Source organism: Artemia franciscana, chromosome 21 (genome assembly GCF_032884065.1).
Source record: "Artemia franciscana chromosome 21, ASM3288406v1, whole genome shotgun sequence".
NCBI lineage: Eukaryota > Metazoa > Arthropoda > Branchiopoda > Anostraca > Artemiidae > Artemia > Artemia franciscana.
In genome coordinates, this window is record NC_088883.1 from 19362187 (window position 1) to 19383268 (window position 21082).

General features: G+C 32.8%; 1 protein-coding gene across 14 annotated transcripts in view; it reads left to right on the forward strand.

The window, feature by feature from the left end:
• Positions 1-21082, forward strand: part of LOC136040669 (phosphatidylinositol-glycan biosynthesis class F protein-like) — a 98986-nt gene that overhangs the window by 6004 nt on the left and 71900 nt on the right. For 6 of the 14 annotated variants that reach the window (XR_010620858.1, XR_010620852.1, XR_010620854.1 and 3 more), the window contains exons 3-5: positions 1-4024; positions 11976-12089; positions 15578-15698. The exon at positions 1-4024 is cut by the window's left edge and continues 1789 nt beyond it. Coding sequence is in view for 6 of the 14 variants with exons in the window: in XM_065724963.1 (XP_065581035.1) it covers positions 3939-4024; positions 11976-12089; positions 15578-15698 (321 nt within the window). In the remaining 8 variants the exon portion in view is untranslated. The remainder of the gene's footprint in view (positions 4025-11975; positions 12090-15577; positions 15699-21082) is intronic. The other 8 variants (XM_065724963.1, XM_065724965.1, XM_065724961.1 and 5 more) reach the window with 3 other exon arrangements.

Below are 21082 nucleotides of genomic sequence, written 5' to 3' on the forward strand. Positions count from 1 at the left end.
AATAAAATGAAAATTGTTTAACACAGTCTCGGCATCCTTACTTCAGCGAAGTTCAACCCGGTCTGATAAATAAAGTGAGATAAAACAAGGAAATACAATGAAATGAAAGAAGAATAATTAAAAACAAGTCTTTAGTTCTAATATTGTTTTTTTAGCAGCTAACCTCAAAGGTCTATTGGTGACTAGTTCTGTGTTAATGTTTACTGGTTTTTAAAATATTTTGCAAGATCATTTTTAATCAAATTTGTATATAGAGCATTTAGTGAAGTATTCAACCCCCCCCCCCGGTCAAAATTTAAGGAAATATTGTTATTAATCTTAATTTTGATTCCAATTGCCTCTCAAACTACATGCTTTATACCTATGTCATTGCTGATAAGGGTGGACTCTTCAAAAAGTATTTTGAGGCTAGGATTTTCAACTACATGGCCGCTTAAAGCGGAATAATAAAAAAACAGAAGGATAAAATAGAAAAAAAAATATTAGATATTAGAATTTAGAACTATAGTGATATTATCTTTATGCAATTGTAGCCGTTTCTCTAAATTCTGTTGAGTTCTACTATATAGTAATTGCCACAGTCGCATGGTACTTGATTGACCCCTTTTGGGGAGTAACTGTACTTTTATCTTTACCAGATTTTAGAAAATTTATGATTTTGAAATAATTGCTAAGTACTACATACAGCTTATTTTGTGAACATACTTTTTAAGATTCGTTGTGATTTTGGAATGAATGGAAAATAAATTATGTTTGAGGGCTTGTTGAGACTCTCACATGGTAAACTACCATTTATTTTACAGGAGTGTCTTTTCAGTCTACGCTTAATTGTAGCATTAATAAAAGAAATATGATATCCATTTCCAAAAAGTATGTCCCTGATAAAGTTTAGTTCTGTTGTGATGTAGGAATCAGAACAAATATTAGGGCACGATATACAAGAGAGATTACGACAGTTCTTTTAAGTTGTGGGGGTGGTTTGATTTAAAACAAAAAAATCCCTTGTTTTTTGTTGGTTTTCTGTAAATAATAAAATTCAGTTTATCTAAGCTGCGAATAATTAACACATCTAGGAATAAGATTTTATTTGCAATTTCAGTCTCTAAGGTAAATTTTCAATTTCTATCATATGTATTAAGGTTTTATTAATCATTTTACTTTTATTGGTTGTATGTGTTGTTGTAAGTTTTTCTTCTTTTATATATTTACGCTTTGCTGAAGACGGCCCTTGGACATAAAGCCGAAATATTGATTCAAATTAGATTTCCACTGTCTTAAAAAAATTCTCTATCGTTGTTCTTGTTTTTGATGTCTGTGATAGAAAGGCAGTGTGGTCAGCGTCACTATGAAGTGATAGGGGTGGAAGGGGTTGGGTGCCCTCCAATCCCTTTTGAGACTCTTAAACTGGACTCTAGAATTTTCAATTTCTAATCGAATGAGCCCCTCTCCAAGGTTCTACGACACAGCCTTCTACACGAAGCGCCTTGATCAGAATACACAAAGAAGTAAATAAATAATACGTCGTGCTAACATCATTCTTTACGTAGACAGCGCTATTGCTTTCCCTATGACTGAAGAAACTGAATTTTAGTGGTAAAAACACCCCCCTGAACTTATCTTAGGTCTATTCATAAAGTTAAACCATGAGTTCCGGAGATTTTTCATTTAGCTTTTTGAAAATCAAGAGGTTTTTGGGGCGTTGCTACATCTTCATTCTTATTGTCGCAATGAAACGTGAATATGAATAAGCAAATATAATCAATTAAACTTTATAACTCTTTTCGTCCGTAAAGGTTGAAACACCAACAATCTGTAGCTTCCAAAAAACAACAAGACATTAAAATGTAAGCTGCATATTCTAAAGTTGTTTTTATTCTTTAGTTTATTTTGTTTTGCTAATTTTTACCCGTATTTCTTTTTATAATTTGGTACCTACTATTTCAAAAAGCGAAATATACGCAAATAGATATGATTTTCATTGAAAAATGAAATCGAGATTTTTCCTAATTTTTAAGCTATATATGGTTGTGTAAGCTTCCACTTAACCAACTCAAACTTACATTTCATTTTTACTGTCCTTAGCAATTCAAGTGCTAATTGTATATACACTAAATTTACATTTATTTACTGTTTTTTTTTTTGACAGCAGGCATTTTTACTCGACTTATAAGCTTGTGAGTCGATATTAAATATTTTGGCACAAGTTCTTTATGGATACGAATTTTTTAAATAAAAATTATATTATGATTAATCGAATTTTGAATTGGATTTTGAGGTTTCCGTAAGTCATTTTTGCAACCCATGCAGCATTTAATGAAAATATAGCTACAAACCTGTTTTGGACATTTTTTTTTATGAGATAGGACTTTCTCCATCCAAAACCCAATTCTACCCACCTACATAAAGTTTTTTTATTGTCTCTTAATGAATTCTGCCTTGTTAGTTAAAAGTAATGGTACGGCAAATTTAATTTTTTCAATACCATATTTTATAATAACATAAATTGAAATATCCAAAACTAAATGTTTTTAGGCAGTCTTATTTTTTATACTAAAAACTAACAAACCCTAAAAGAGCGCTCAGTTTAAGGGTCATCACCCTCTGTTGGTATCTTTAGACCTTGCAATTATATACATTAAAGGTCTATATTTTCTAAGCTGTTTCTCCTGCTCCAGAAATTCCTGCACCACCAACGAATTTAAAGTTTAAACCAACGATATCTTTAACGCAAATTTTAACTTTTATAAACCCAAAGACCAACATCATAGAGCCGAAACGGAAATTCTTAATTCTTAGTCCGAGCCCATTTTCATGCACACATTTTCTTATTTTCTTTATTGGAGCTAAGGGTTCCTAAAAAGAAAAAATTACGCAATTCTTCATTGGATTACTCAACAATATACTGAGACCTTAGTTTTCATCATAATTAATAATTTTTTTATGGACACCTCGAGTTCTTTTTGTAAATTCCTCAGTGTAATACAGTTGAAGAAATTTAACTGTATTTAAAACTTTTTTTTATTTTTAGAATCGCATTTGTGGAACTCTGTTACTTAAAACTTTATGCTAGAGTAAGATTTGCGGTTGCAGATATTTTTATATGTGTAGACATGGTAATATTCTGAGCATGTAGTCACTTATCCAATCACCAACATTGAACAAGATCTTATGAGCATATTTGAGAATTAAACAAGATTATGTACAGAATGGGAATTGGAAATCATAAAGTTTTTCTTAGCTTAACATCAACGAATCATTTTCAACTAGCCCATTCTACTTTTAATTATTCTTTCATGTCGTTGGTTGGGTGTTTTAGCCTCAAAAAAGTTATGAAGGTATAAACTACAATGTTTCCCTTTTTGGGTAAATTTTTTGCAGTCTATATAATTGACTTACCAATGCAGTGGTATGCCTTTTTTATGTTCTTCATGAATATAATAATTGCTTCTACTTCAAATTCAAATTTAAGCACTTTTTGACCTAATCTAACTAACCTAATCTAAACTAACCTTATTATAAATAATTTTTGCATTGAGAAAACGCAATATTATTTTATTGAAAACGACCGATGATTCACGTTTTAATTGACAATTCGTCATTTTTAAGAGTTCAAAAAGTGCTTAAAATTGAATTTTCGGTAAAAGCGATTCTTATATTCATAAAGAACATAAAAAAAAGACATCGAGTGGTATATTCATTTGATTGGTAAGTCAATTATGTGAACTGCAAAAAATTTCCTCCTTTTTTTCGCGAAGCCTTTTCTGGTTCAATCAAATATTTAAAGGAAACAGAAAGAAAACTATATTTTTAATTATGGTCGTTATGTAATTATGTGGTCGTTATGGGTTTAACATTCAGATAGGTAGCGCTAAGCTAGCAGATTTTTAATAGGTGATATTTTGCAAGCGGCGAATTTAACTTTAAAACACGAGCTTCAAATGATGCACAAAGTATACAGGAGGTTTATAGAATGCTTTGTCTTAAGCTACGTTGTTGCAGTTTTGCTAGGAGCACCAATCATGAGGTCAGCAGCCTAGGGTATCTGATATCCTCAAACTCCATAGGAGTAAAAAGATTATGGTTGAAACATTGTCTTTACATAGCTATTCATCAATTCCATGGCTCTTAAATTTTTTAGAATAATTGGTAATATTCTGATGTAATACAAAATTGAAGTAGAAGTGGTTTTCTGTTAGAAAATAGCTGAATAAATAATTGCTTCTGCCACAATAACCTATAAAGGCCTAGGCCCAAATGTAGGCTGGTTAGCCTATAAAGGCTATGCCCACAAAAGGAAGTGACACATATTTGCTAAAAAGTTATAAGATGGAGAAGGGTTAAAATTCTAGTTAGTGACATTTAGCCATCTCACAAAGGGGTTAGGTTAGGAAAATGAAACTTTCAGGGATGGGTCTACAGCCTAAAGTAGGGTAAGACAACCAGTACTGGGACACTTGTATCACTCTGCCTATTCTGGGACAGAATCTTTGATTGGATTGCAACATGTCTAATACTGGGATAAAAGACTTTAATCTTGGACACCCAAACCAAGTATTGGACAGACCCAATATGTCCCAGTTTAAAGTCTTTTGTCCCAGTATTGGACATGTTGCAATCCAATCAAAGCTTCTGTCCCAGAATAGGCAGAGTAATCTAAGTGTCCCAGTACCAGTCGTCTTACCCTAGGCTATATCCTGGGAAGGTATTTTAAAGTACCAACCTCCACTCCTTCTCCCTCTAGAGGGCCCTGAAGTTAGCCTACATGACATGTCTATACCTATTGAAATTTTGACAAAACAACATTTTACCTTAATTTTCAGTTACTATTTTTCAGTTACTTTTTCTCTGCCTTTAGTTCTGAGAATGCAATTCTTGTTATCTGATTAGAAATGTGAGCTGAGTATCAATGTTTATTTTTAAAATTTAGGAAATGTATTTGCATATCTTTAAAACCTTATAGATTTGGATTGAGCAAAGTTGTGAAGCTGAAAACAATTTTGCTGTACTTCATTCAAGCAGAAGATCTATTTTTTAAGGTTTTACTTTTATAACACACATATTTTTAAAGGTCATCAAAGGTCATCAAAAGTCAGAACCCTCTGGAGAGAGACAGGGTAGAGGTAGGTACTTCAAAATACCTTCCCATGACATACTTTAGTGCTAACACCCATCCCTGAAAGTTTCATTTTTCTAACCTAACCCTTTTCCAAGATAGCCAAAAGTCACTAAACTAGAATTTTACTGTCAATAGAAAAAAAAATGTTTTCTTCAAATGTTGGATTTACAGTTGGTTGAGAATGAGACATACTAGAACAAAATAAGAGACATTTTTTATATTGTTAATTTTATGTTCATTTTTATGCTTTGTTTGTTTTTTTACCATAGATCCTCAGCTCTAACAGTCTTAAATAACCATGAGCTTAATAATAATGAAAAAACTAAGATAATAATTAAAGTAAACTTAGGCCTATTCAAAACTGATAAAAATAGAGAAAAACAAAAAAATATGACTTGTTGATACATGCTGCATATTATAAAGATGAGAATCTTATTTTTAGCTATTTTTTATGTAGTTTATGGTTTATATCAGACCAAAAGATGTATATCTTTTTTTGGTCAATACACCAAAAATGGTGTATTGATAAAAGAATTTTGATGTATACCATTGGCAAATTAACATTTTGACATGGCAAATTGGCCTACTCAATAGCTTTAAGCACTTTCCAAATATACTAATCAATTTACCTACAAATTCATCCCCCCCCCATTCTCCTGCTGGTTATACTATATCTCCATTATGTCAATGCAGTCATATATTATAACTTGAATACTAAACTAGTTATCTTTTCACTCTGCAATTATATCTTTGTGTTATTGTAGGCCTATACATAATTTACCTAATTATTGTTTAAAATTGATTTTAATTAGTGTATGTTAATGTAAAGAAAGATGATAATCAGCTGAATAAAAATATCCTTTATATTATAAAATCCAGTAAGAATTTTGTTGTTTTAGTACTTTCACTTGATTTTTAGATAAACTTTGGGCTACAAGGGTGCCAGTAAGGGGAAGGATGGGGGTAACTCTCTTCCCTAAAGGTCTGCAGAACAGACTTCTGTATGGCAAAGCCTGACAAAAGTCACTTTCTTTCAGTACAAATTGAAGCTACTGGAAAGGTTTTCATTTGGTAAAGTATGACAAAACTTATAACTCCATTTGCACAAAGTCAACAGAAATCAATTGATCCTCTAAAACATGACCTTTTGAGTAGAGCCCTAGCAAATTTGGTATTTTATCAGTCAAATGTAATTTCACAAAAGACTTCTGCTGGTACAAACAACAAAAATTACTGCTTTATCTGCACAAAATCAACAGAAGCCAATTGCCTTCCTAAAAAATGACTTATAGAGCCAAGCCCTACAAAAGTTGGTATTTTATTGGTCTAATCTAATGTCATTAAAGACTTCTATCAGGCAAATAGACTATAGAATATACTGCTTCATCTGCATGGAGTTAGCAAAAACCTAATATTTTGTCTGTCCATTACTATGTCATAAAAGACTTCCATTGGGCAAAGACAACAAAATTGACTGCTTCATCCCCATGAAGTTGACAAAAACCAATTCACCACCTAAAAACAACTAAAAAACAACTTGTCAGTTGGAGCCTGCAGCACAAGTATGGAGATGGAGCCCACAGCACAGATGGAGTCTGCAGCACAAGTAGGATAGCAAAGAAGCTATGCTGCTTGGTTGTTTTCAACTTTGTATGAAAAATACCATTTTTACATGTGAAAATAATTTTTACTCAAAGAAAAGCTATCAAAATTCAAGTTGCACTGTGCCATGCAAAAAGTGGGGTAGCATAGTATCAGTGGTGATTGGCAGTTTTCATGGCCTAGTAAAAATTGCTGGTAGAATTTGTCTGAAAATACCAGTGCTTCCACTATCCCCAAATTTTTTGGGGTTTCCTCAGAAATCTGTTTTATCAAATAAAATTGGTTCCCAAAAAATTGCCTTTTGTTCAAGGTTGCCACCCCTTGTGAATTATCACTAGTGACAATACAACCCTAGTAACTATCACTTTTGCTTAACTTGACGTGATTTTTTCACTACTTTCCAAAGTTTTTGTCTCATTTATTTACTACACATAACCAGATATAGATCATTGAATTACTGACCTATCTTCCTATTCTAGTAAAATAGGCTATACCATAAGATAGGCTATACCATTTCATCAAAGATTCTCTTTTGACTTTGGGTAAAGAAATTCATTGACTGTGTTTACATTAAGTGTAATTCTGATCATCAATGCTTAGAGGGTTATTTGAGACAGCTGGGCTGTGAGTTTAAATTTTGTTTTCTTTTGCTACTCTGTTTAATTTTCAAAGGTCTGAAAATATAAGTTAGATTGAAAAATTATTCTAAAAGGAAAAAGGGAAAGCATGGTACCTATGCAAAGAGGGGGAAGGGGATTCTGTGACAAATTTGGATATATTTTCATTATTGAGCTATAAATTAGACAAAGATACCATTTGAGACCTTTTTTATGCTTTTTCAAAATATAAACATCATTTTACTTAGAAATTAAATGGACCCTTTAAAATGAAAATAACAAAACTATTCTTTTCAACTGAAAGTAAGGAGTGATATTAAAACTTAAAATGGACAAATTATTCTGTATATGAAAAGGGCTATCCTCTCCTCAATGCCCTGCCTTTTAAGCTAAAGTTTGACTCTTTCTCACAACTCTACTTTTTAAAACAATAAAAAAACTTTAATGTAAAGAGCAAGGCATCAAGGAAAAAAACATTTTACTAACATTGATTAAAATAGAAAGAAACAAAATGTAATTTATTGAAAGTTTATGTATTTTATAAAGTGAGAATTTTATTTTTGTTGTGTTTTGGTAGTCTAGCTAATTTTTTTTATGTAGCTTAGCTAAAGCCAAATCTGGCCCTATAAGAGTGAGATGGGTTGTAACTGCAATGGTAGCAATTATTGTATTTAGAAAGAGTATTGATTTGGAAATCAAATGGTATTATTCTGCTTGTATAGCATTTTCTTCACAGGAGAAATGTTGCTGCATAATTACCAACATCAGATAACAAAAAAAAATATATCATTAGATTCTGTATTTAATGTTTTTACAAAATATAAGAATTTCTGCAGCAATAATAATCCCCCAAACCCCCCTAAGGAGGCAAAATATACCCGTAGTCCTTTGCTGATTTTGTGGATGTGATATTATCTTTTGGTGGATTTCTTATTAATAGTTGATTCAGAATACCTATTGAAGCCAGTTTTAAAAAAAAATAAAAATGGATAAATTCCGAAATTCTTGTAGCCAGAGGCATAGCTACAGTTTTTTTATTGTGGAGGAGGGGAAGAGGAGGTCCACATCTAGGGATTTAAGGGGTATGGAACATCCTTCCGTGGAAAGGGATGATAGAAAATTTGTAAAAAAAGACAAGCTTAAATGTGTTTTCAAGGTGTGAAAAGTTGTTTTTGGGAAATTATTTATTATGAATAATAATCACTCAAAAAAAAGGTGGCATGTGCCTGACCCAAGTCATCACAGATTGTCTAATATTATTGTGGAAGAATCCCCACGTTTAAATAGCTGTATTTTTAATTTGAAAGTATTCAAAATTAAAGTTAGAATTATTAATTTATACATTGGATAAAGTTTGACAAAGAATATCCAGAAAATCTTAACTGTTCTAGGCATAATTCCAGCAGACACCTTAAATTAAATAAAAATTGCAAGGAATGCCAATTGGAAGGAAAAAATTCACTCATAGGGTTTGGAAATTACCATCCTTTTGTATCTTTGTTTAAAAAAATAAAATCTATAAGAACTACACAGAGGTTTTTATGTTGTAAATCAGAGTATGGGGTATACATTTCCAAAGAGGATTACATTGAATATTGTTGTTTTTATTTTTTAGCTGAGGTTCGAGCAAATCAACTGCTTGTATACATGTGATCCTCATTTAAAACTTGGGCTCATGAAGCCATGTTACTTTGAGAAACACACAAATAAAATTTTGGCACAGACCACGTCAACACTTAAGATATCTTGGGAGAGTACTAGGACGTTGTACAGAGTGTTCTTGCTTAAATCACTGGCACTAGTATGTATATCACATCTCTATTCATGCTATTATTGCCTAAATATCTGTGAAAAGAAACATACTCAGATAAGGCTAAATAAGGCAAAATAAGGCAAAATTATCAGAAAAAAAAAATAAAAAGGTCAATTCAGTAAAAATAGAAGATAATACAGTTACTACGATTAGAAAATTTATAAAAGGAAACGTAAAAATGAAATAAAAAAATTAATACAATGAATATAAAAGTCAATTCATTATAATTTAAAAAAGAAAAAAAAACAGAGAATGTTATGCAGATTACAGCTCTTTTTATACCTAGTCAACAACAACATACTCTTTCTATGGACCCACTTAGGGGACTTAGCATGACCTAGGATTGCTTCCATTGTAAAAACACCAACCATTGTAATTGCAAATGCAAAATACCATCATACTCTTTACAAATATAACAAAAGGGCGAGCTAACTCTCCCCCATTTACGTAAAAGCAAACTGGTATTGGGCATGACCTGTCCTCAATCCTCAATGTCCTCTGTCCTCAAACAGTAACAGCAACGGATTTAATATCATGTTCAAGTCCATCAGGTGGTCCCTTATAGCCATAAAGTTCTAAAATTGGATTTATGCAATTTTGAGTAAAATTTTTGGTCTTTCTATCACATGACACCTTATAAATACATGCTAAATATTCATTTTGAGTGGGTTTTATACTTATACTCTGACCATTTAAAATACCCCAGTTTGCCATTATATCAGCAGATTCATTTCCAGCAATTCCCTCATGTGCTTGGACCTAGACCAGAAGTATAATGAAAAAAGACATCACCAATGCAACAGCACAGACACATATAAAAAAGAAAAAAAGGAAGACTGTTTTCCTACATTAGTGATTAATATAGATCAGTACTTGAATGAGGCCTTAACCCTACTCATCACTACAATGACATAGGTCAAACAGCATAGCCATAAACAATCAACCATAAAGAATAATCCATGGACAGGCAGTCGTGTCGTAAGCATATTATTTCCTGCAAGATCCAATGACCTAACTATTTGGTGGATATTACAAACTGATTCGTGACTAGGTTCATGCTCATTCATCAGGTACTTAAGGGCTGAGGCTGAGTCAGAGCATATCATCCAACTCTGGACATACCTATATGACTTCATAAATTCCAATGACTTATATATAGCAATCATCTCAATTTAAAAAATAGACAGGGTGCCTTGTAACTGAAAGCTACATGAAACTGACATACATGGGACCACCACTGCACAGCCAGCACCCTTATCCAGCTCAGAGCCACTAGTAAAAATTTGTATACAGTCTCTTATGTGGTCAGTTTGTCTTAGCAAGTCATGTTTGAGAGTCAAGTTATTATTATCCCCACGGTCAGGTACAGGAAAATACACATTATTCTTTATTGCACATGGCTTATTCAATATATTATCCTCAAAACCTATCTCATTACTGGGTACTATATTTGGGCACTCACTTGAAAGCAAGTTGTTACACATATAAAAGGCTGGAGTATTCCTATCCCTAAAATTAACATCACTGTTATAATTATTTATAATTTCAATCTTGGTTATATCCTCATTAAGACTAGCTTTTTTTAGTGAAATGCTTCACAAGTAACCAGTCACATTTTAGCTTAAGCGTGATCATCCCCAATTCAATCATCATTGCTGGAATAGGGGTATTATTTAGGCAGCCAATGGATCGCCTAAGTACAATGTTGAACACTGTATGTAACTTTTTTAGATTCTTTTGACTAGTATAACCACATATAAAGCTACCATAATCAAACTTACTAACAATAACAAACTCTATAATTTTACTAAGACACTTAAAAAGAGCACCCCTTTTCCCTAGGCACATTACATTTATAGGTTTAATCTACTCCTAATATTACCTAACAATTACTCTATGTGTCTCAACCATGTCATTTTACTATCAAAAATTAGGCATAGGTAGCACAAAGAGTCATCCAGCCTAATAGCCTGATTTATAACATTTACTTGTGGTATTGCAGCATTATTATTAGTTTTTGAGAATAGCATACCAACTGTTTTCTCTGGTGATAATGTCATATTATTTTTGCTGCACCATTGTTGAACATTATTTAATGCTTTTTGCATCCCTGACTGTAAAAGAAGAGGTGTTTTCCCAGTTGTTACTAGGGCAATGTCACCAGCATATATACAAGTTTTGCAGCCAAGTACAGTGGACATGACCAAGTCACTGCAACAAATTACAAACAAAATAGGACTTAAAACTCCCCCTCGGGGTACACCCAAATCATTTTTAACCTGAAAATTTGTACAATACCCACTAGCAGCTATTCTAACCTCACGATTTCTCAAAAAGCTAGAAAGTCAATTAAAGCTGTTACCAGGGCAATGTCTGCTTGGGCTCGTCTATCCTCAGTTTCTTTGGCTTTTAGCTCGTATTAATACCATCATAGATAGCCAAAAAGCACCCAGGTACTTTATCTTTTTTGTTAAATTGTAGAATAGGGTGAATAAATATCTATATCATATACTTTTTGGCTCTGCCAAGAACTCATCACATTTAGGTTCATCCAATTCCAGTGTACTAAATGTAATTTGTATGTGCCTGTGCTGCTGTAATGATTTATTTACTTAGTAATACTTCAATCAAGATCCTGTACAAGTAAAACTATAAAAATTAAATGTGAACCGTCAATAAGTCAAATTACAGAAAATAAATAGAAAAAAAAACATGTTTAACAGCACCATACAAAAATAAGGAGTAAATGATTTTCTATTTTGTTTGAAATTCTTTATATTTTCTTGATGTAAAGCCACTCTAATACATTTTTTTTGATATGTTTCAGTGTTAAAGAAACTGGTGGCTTTGCTATGCTGATGTCTATTCTACTAGTTGTACCACGAATGGCTTTACATTTATCCCTAGATAAGTCACTTCTCGAGTCAATTATAGGGCAGAGGTAAGAACATACAAGTGCTCATTTTATATTTTTATTTAATCATTTCCCACTCTTAACTAGTTTCACCTGGTAGCATTCAAAGTTGAGAAGTAATGTCTAAAGGGTTAACATTAAAATAAATATGTAGTCATTATTTGATAGAGAAATATGAATTTCGCATGATATTCATTGTTTTTTTTTTATGGGGGGGGGGGATGGGTCTAGATTTTAAAATCCTTTTCTATCTAGATACGCCACTGGAAATTTAGCCCTGCCACACATATTTAGTTTAGATAGCAATCAAAACAGGATTTTTTTATTATTATTAAATAAGCAGTGTTATATAATGTAGGTGAATCCTACCTTGGGATTCACCCTGTTTAATCCTGACCTTGAGGTAAAAATGTAAGTTTCTACTAACAGGTGTTTTCTTTGAGTGTTTTTTTTTTTTTTTTTTGGCCAATTACGGTATTCGATAAATTGTCATTTTCAACGGTGCTTAATTGACAAAGAACATAGGGATATTGAGGGGGTGTGTCTTCAGGGGTGGATCCAGGAATTTCTTTTGGGGAGGGGGGGCATAATAAGTCGCTCGGATAAACTTGCAAACAAAGAAATACCTACAATTTGAAGGAAACCTCGACAATTATGCGTCGTAGGTAGGTAGTGGAAATGGACATAAATTTAGTCTAAAATCTGGCAAGGGTTAAAGTTCTAATAAATCTGTTGAAGTTAAAATTGTATAAAAAAAAAATTTATACAAAAAATGACAAGTTATAAAAACCATCCTGTCATAAAAAAAGCTGTTCATCAGCTATAAAAAAAAAGATGTTTAATATTTTCTGCATAATTCCTTGCCTTTGCACTTCTGACAACTATAGTGAGTGAATTAAGCTTTTTATTGTCAAAAATAAAAAAATTGGTCTTTGAACCATCTTTTGAGGTCATGCATTCTTTGTGTCAATTTTTATAGGTCAAACTATTTAGCATGTCGCCTAACTTTTTGGCATCACTTGGTAACTATGATAGTAATGAAGAGTAGGAAATGAGGATAAAGATACAACTTGTATATTCTTAAAAAATATATTAGACATTAAATACTAGTTCTTATACAACAAGAAAACATACAACATGTTTTTGTTTTACAACAAGAAAACAGAAAGAAGAGATAGATTTGTATAGAAGACATTTGAAACGAAGGTTTTAAGTGTAGGCAATAAAGCATTAACTAATGACTGTTTCTATTGAAAAATAGTGTTTTGATAAACAGTGTCAACTTTGACGAAATCTCAAAAATTTACTTATCAAAATTTTACTTTTCATAACAATGTATCTTTCCAATTTTTAAAGCTTGATATATTTCGCTTAAATTATAGAATTCACTCTTTTATAAGAAAAAGTCTATTTCTCTATTTCCACTCCCGCCATATCTACTTATTATGCGGTCGATCTCTACCTCAATATTTCGGCGAATGTTTATAATGGTTAGTCCTCTCAGTCTAGATTCCTGTCAGTTTAGAGCTCTTTGCTAGTACGTCCTCTTCTATTCATCTTAATATATTCGAATAAAGACCAAAATCGTCAGCATGTAGGTATTTGTTTGAAACTAAGTATATGAGTTGAAACATTCTTCAAAATAATATGTTAATAATAGTTAAGTAAATAGTTATGTGTTTGTTATTTTTATTTGATAGGCATAGATTGGTGATTTAAACAGGGCTTCAAGCTATGGTAGATTTCTAATTACTTTTATTTTTATTTTGAGATTCTCAGATATTCAATTCAAACATTTAAATCTCGATATTTCTGTTGACACAAAAATAAAAATTTGAAATTTGACTCAAATTTAGCATTAAGTAAGAGAATTGTCGTGTAAAAGATTTGATTTATAAACAACCAATCGTGGAAGTATGATTGGATGGTGCAAGTATAAAAATCCTCAGCGATTATATATAGCAGTTTAGACAATTTTATGGACAAATATATGCAACCCCTATAAAAAATATAATCATATGTTGTGAGTGGTTGGTATTGAGAAGGTGAGAAATTCTGAAGTAATATTGAAGCTAGATTCCATTTCCATGGTTAACTCAAGTTGTCTGAATTTCCACTTTTTATCAAAATTTTGTAAGTAAAATATTTGAAAAAAATCAATAAATCGAAAAAAGTAAATGTTTGAAAAAAAAATCAAATAAATTACTAATGTTTGCACTTCTCATTTACTTTCTATTATACAAATCCCCTAATTTTTTTTTACCTGTTTAGCAAAAAGAGCAATCCCAAAAAACCAAAAAGACAGCCAAAAAAAGTAATGATATTCAATTTTTTTGCCTCAGTGCCATAGCAAGACTCGAAAACAAATTTTTGACGCACACCCCTCCGGATCTGCCACTGTTTTTCTTATAAAAATGAATATTGTCCCAAAAATCAGTGATAACAAAATACTATAATGCGTCCTGAAATATTGAGATCCTCCATATTTATTTTCTAAACAATAAATTTTTTTTAAGTTGTTTGCAATCTCTGTCGTTTTCCAAAACATTATGATCTGGTTGTCTAAAATCTTTTATTGTTTTAGTTTTGTTTTTATGTATTTTCCAAGTGGATCTATAATTACATTTATGCCTGTTAAATAGTTTAAGGAGTTACATGCCTTTCAATGTTTTTTTTTTTTTTTTGTTTTTTTCAGCGCCTGTCTGTCTTTCATCTTACTCCCTTCAGGTGGTTCATTGATTTGTTAACTTACCTCAAATGTGTTACTAATCTTAATCTTTCTTGTAGTATAATTCATATTGCTAATATCAAACTACAATTTAGGCATAAAAATATTATAATAATAACCAAAATGTTTTACAGTGAAATGGTATAAATTATATACAGAATAAGTATAAAAGAAACAAGTTTGGTGTTCTTGTTCCATCAGGCTTGTATTAAGTATTATTTTTTTTAAGGAGGTGGGTGGCGGAAGGGAGTAAAGACGGATCATGGATTTCTAATATAGATTTAGATTTTCAAGAATTAAAAAATTTTAATGTCTAATTTATTTCTTTTTTTCTCTAACCTACACTTTGTGTGTAGGTTTATTATATCGTAGCCCTTAACTAGAATATTCATCCTCCTGACTGTATATATAAATTATAGGGAGAGGGAGCATTCCCGGTGATATAGGTTTGTAGGCTAACTTAATTTTATTTTACTTTTTTTTTTACTCTGCACTCCTCCCCTCAGGGTTGCACCCGCCTGCAACCAAAGGCGTCAATGAGAGGGGGGCTATGCCTTCTAGATTTTGGAAAATTACCTTTGTTGGAGGTATTTTATTAGAAAAGCCTTTTTTAGGAATTTCATTGAAAAAATAAAAACAATAATTTTGCGCCCCACCCAGGATATTGAAAAATACATTTTGCCCTCGTCTCCCTAAATTGTCGCAAATTGGCATCATTGTGTGCAACCCTTTATGACACACAGGGATGCACTGGTTATTGTTAAATTTATGGAAAATATTTTGGTAGATCACTTGACCCAAGCACTGATTGGAAGGAAGAATGTGTGAGAACTCTTACTTGGTTCACCATTGCAGGCTCATGGGCATCTGCAATTGTTATTCCCCTGGACTGGGATAAACCATGGCAAGTAAGCCCTCTTTCAAACCATATTATTGTACTGAAAGTAGGCATATACATAGAAATTTTCTTTTATGGGATTGAGGCCAAGCTATCCAAAATACTTGATGAGGGAGGCGGGAGTCAAAGGAGCTGAATGAGTGACTGGGCATTTTAATTGATTTTTTCGTCCGTAATAAATGTAATCTCTCATTGTGGCCATCCGGCATAACCTTTGGATTTACATACTAAGAATGGCGTTTCGACAGATTATTTCACTATTTTCACTTTCTTTTATAAATTTTCTGTATTTTATTAATATTAATTTTCTAATTTTAATATTGTATCTAAGCTTAGGGGATCAGGCCATATCCATGAAAGGGATTTTTGGACTAATTGAAATATTTGTTTGAATTATTTCTTCAGAAGATTAACATAAAGCTCTTGTTTTTTAGTCTTGTTACAAAGGTAAAAAGTCAAGCTTGTTAACAATAGTTGCATTCGTTTTCACCGTCCGTCGTTTTTAGTTCTACCAAAATATCCTGTGTTTTACTCTTAAATTGTGTTTTATTTCACTGTTTTAAGAACGTCGTTTTAACTGATAAAATGGCTTATGACAGCTTTCCTTAGCCAGATAAAATTTCAAAACCACAGATAAAATTTCAATCAAACGGTACAACAAAAAAGGAAAATATACTTGTGGATGTAGCAAAACAAGCATTAGAGTTGCTAAAGGAAATTGACTCTGACAATGAACTCCTGCTGGAAGCTGTAGCAGGAGATGATTTTACATCAGGGACCTTACAGATGTTTGGCACTTGCTGCACTTGACTTAGAGACAGAAAAATTAAGTCTGGACACAATTTATTCCCTTGTTTATAGATTTTTTTTTAATAAGGCAGTTCTTCAGTTGTTTTTTTTTCATTTCACAAAGTCTTTTGATACAAGGAAAATGGCAATTTTTGGTAAAGTTCTAGTTTAGCTACTTCTTGTTGTCTTGGAAAGGGGTTTGGTTAGGAAAATGAAACTCCAAGGGAATGGTCTATTGACCAAATTATGCCACAGGAAAGTGTTTTTAAGTATCTACCTCAACTCCTTTTCCCTCTTGAAGGCTGTGACCTTTGTTGACCTTTAAAAATCTTTTGTGTTATGAAAGCTTAAATGAAGTACAAGAAGACTGTTTTCAACTTCACAACTTTGCTGATCTGATCTGAGAGATTTGAGTCTCCTCTTCACAGCAATGCCAGTTGAGACTTCTTTCAATATGACTATTTCCTTTCTTTTGGCTTTTCACCATTAGCTACAGCTACTTTCAATGCAGCAATTATTATTTCATCTCAGCTTCAAACTAAAAAGAACAAATAATCTTCCTTTATAGCAGGTTTTTTTTTTTTTTTTTTTTTTTTTAAATCACTCATCAAGTGCCTAGATCAATATTAAAACACTCAGTCAAATAGAGTCCACATACAAATCAATCCCTATTACATCACTGTCAATATAGCATTTACAATATTATCAGAATCAGATAAAATCCTTTTCTCTACCACTTTCACAAATAAACTTAATAAACAAGTCTATCATCCTATACTTCAAAGATTCGTCATCAATCACAATTCCTAATGCAAGCCCCACTGAAAGCTCTCCTAGATTTTCCTCTTTACACAACATTCTCATTTCTTTTCTTAAATTTTCATATTCTTTACAATCAACAACATAATGGAAAATACTCTCTATCTCACTACAATTATCACACTGAGGACTATCAGCTTTGCCTATGATAAACAGCCTATGCTTAATGCCTACATGGGTTGACCGAAAACGGAACATTAAGCAACCATATTTTCTTTTCAATCTACTGTAATTTTTCAAATCAAAACCAGGTTTCTTTTTCTGGGTAAGAGCTATATTACTACTATCATCCCTCATTTCCTCAAAATGTTTTTGGTAAATACTTTTAACCATCTCTCTAACCTGTTTATATGGTTCTGTAGGAGGTGTATGAAGCAACTTTTGTGCTGCCTTTTTGGCATATTTATCTGCTCTTTCATTACCCACCACCCCCACATGGGCTGGACACCACAAACATTGTGTTGTTACTCCTTTCTCACAAATCTTCAGAATAGAGCTATAATACTTATGGACCTCATCCTTTGGTTTATTTGGAAAATTCTTAAGGGATTGGAGGGCTGATTTTGAGTCGCTGCATATGAGGAACTTATTTTGGTTTTGATCACTTTCACTAATTTTTTCAATTACCCATTCTAGTGCACTTTCAATTGCTTTTATTTCTGCCTAAAAAACAGTTGATTCTTTGCTAAGTGGCTTTGTTATCTCTGTATTGAATTCGGGAACCACTGTTGAGCAGCCCACTCCTAAGCCATTTGTTTTTGAACCATCTGTATATATTTTCACATATTCTTCATACTTGCTATTCAATACTGAGAGGAATTTTTGTTTCATTAATAGGGGGTTGTTTCCTGTTTTTTCCATGTAGTCAATCTCACACTCAATCTCAACCCAATCCCAAGGGGGAATTTTTGGTGGTTTTTCATAACGTAGCATTTGGGTAATAGGTACTTCTATACCTTCCTGAGTAAGTAGTTCTTCAAATTTTTCAAAAGGATTCAGACGCTTCCTTTTCCTAAGGTGATTTCTAGTGTGGGTCAGTCCAGGTTTAATTATCAGTTTCTTAACTGGGTGATTGAGATCTGTTTTCCATAGATGGTTCATGTACATTATAAGCATTTTTTTCTCTTCTTGTGTTGAGTTTCTCCACACCAGACTCACTCAGGAGAAAAGGAATTGGGGTACTCTGGTGAGCTCCAAATGCTAATCTTAGAGCAGTATTCTGTATTGAATCAAGTTTCCTGAGAGTGGATTCTGAGACAATGCTGTATATCAAACTCCCATAGTCAATTTTAGGTCTAATGTATTTGATATAGAATTGTCTTGCTGTAACTATGTTGACACCATGCTTCCCACACGAAAGCATCTTCATCAAGTTCAGTCGCTTTGCACAGATATTTGATATGTTGGCTGAATTTGAAGTCAACATCAATGTATATTCCAAGGACTTTTTGACAATTTGTTACTAGCAGTTCCTCTCCAAATAGAGTAAGTTGGGGAGGCCTAATATTCCTCTTGGGTGTGAACAACATAACTTTAGCTTTGGATGGTTCAAAATCAAGATCTATTCCTAGGGACCATAACTCTATTTGAGCCAATGTTTCTTGGACTGCTTTTTCTGCTTCTTCTACTGTGTTTTGGACTGTCCAAATATTCTTATCATCTGCAAAGATTCCTCCTTTGCAGTTATTGTCTTCTAGGGGGATATCAAATTCTCCAACATTATAATAGTCTGGCCCAAGAACACTACCTTGTGGAACACCTCTTTCCACCCCTATTTCTTCTGATCTTTCTTGTCCTACGTTCACAACAATTTTCCTATCTGACAGGTAACTCAGTGTAAATTCCATTAGATTTCCATTAATTTTTGCTTTAGACAGACCTTCTAGTATTTGTCTGTGAACCAGATTATCAAAAGCTCCTTTAACATCCAATAACACTGCAATCATCACTTTACCATTATTGAGTGCATGAATGATGTCTCTCTGCATTCTGATCAGGTTATCCACTGTATTTCTTTCCCTGCGAAAACCTGTCTGTATATCCTGCAGCAGGTTAGCTTCCTCTGTGGCAAATCTCAGCCTTTCCTTTACTAGTCTTTCATATATCTTACCTCCAACTGGAAGGAGAGTTATAAAACGATGGTTTTCTACTTTGTTTGGTTTATTTGGTTTTGGGATCATGATAGCTGTGCCATTCTTCCAAATTGTAGGGAAATTGCCCTCCTGCCACAACTTGTTGATAAGTTGTAGTAAAATAACCTTCCATTTATCAGTCAACCTTTTAAAGAAAACTGGGTGTATGTTGTCACAGCCGGGTGAAGTTTCTGGTAGTTTCTTTATGACAAATTCAAATTCTGCTTTTGAGAAGGGTTTATTGTAATTTGATTTTGATTGTTCTATCGAAAGTTTTCTTGCTTTAATGAAAGTTGTTGAGGATAGACTGGTTCCTTCAAATGGATCTTTCTTACCTATTGTCTGGTGGATATGACTTGCTCCTGCTTCAGCTTTTGTTTTGCTATCAGCAATCACTTGTCCTTGGAAGGTTGTTGGCCCCTGTGGATGATGGTAAAATGCTCTCCTATTCATCTTTCTAATGAAGCTGTACACTTTTCCAAATGGATCTCTGAAGCTGAGATTCTCAACAAATTGCTTCCAAGATTCTTCTTTAGCTTCTTTTATTGTTTTTCTAAATTCTGCCTGGGCCAATATTTTATTTCTATAATTTTCGATTGTCAGAATCTTGTTGTATTTGTTAGAAGCTTGGTTGAGTTTCTTTTTACTTAGGCTGCGCACTTCATTCCACCATACTGGTTCATTTCTAGTCTTGTTGCCCAGTGTCTTGAAAGGGATAGTCTTCTTAGCCACTTCCAGCAGTAGATCCTGTAATCTCTCAATTTTCTTCTCTGTAGTTGTTACTGCTGCCAGTTCTTCTTCAAGACTTATATTTGTAAGTTCTTCCTGGAAGTAATTCCAGTTAACTTTCTTCAATTTAAAGGTAGGGTGTGTTGGTTGGGTTTGATTTCTAGGTACAGATTCTTTATATTCAATTATCACTGGCTCATGATCACTGGTTAAAGTTGGTTCAGAAGTTAAGCTAATATTTAGTTGATTGATTATTGCTACTGCTGAGAATGCCAGATCGATGGTAGAGTATACTCCTGTAATTGGATTTCTTCTTGTTTGGAGTCCAAGTGGGGTCACTAGGCCAATATCATCATTTTTATCCAGAGCATTTAGGATACCTATACCACTACGATTATGAGATCCACATAAACACCAGGCATCTGAATGAGCATTAAAGCCACCAGTAATTATAAAAGGCTCTTTATCTTTAATCTCTTTTTTCACTTTATTAAATATGTCCTCCGTTTGTGGTTCATTTCCATCAGGGTTATATACATTAACAATAACTACTGTATCCTTCTTGCCCAGGAATACTCGGCAAACTACCATCTCAATTTTAGAACTTGCAATTTCTTCAATATCTAGTTTTTGAAACATTAAAGGCTTTTTAATACAAATCAATATTCCTCCTCTTGACTGTCCTGCTCTATCTTTTCTTATTACTTCATAATTTCTAAGTCTACATGAATGCTGGGGCTGTAGCCATGTTTCTTGAAAGCACCCAACATCAATTTTTTCTTTTTCTAAATAGCAATCTAGTAAATCCTTTTTCCCTTTCAGAATAGATTGGATGTTAAAAGACAGCACTTTCATTCTGATTTATTTGCTAGATTCCAAACTTCTTCAACATTGATATCAACTTTGAACAATGAGTGCATAAGAT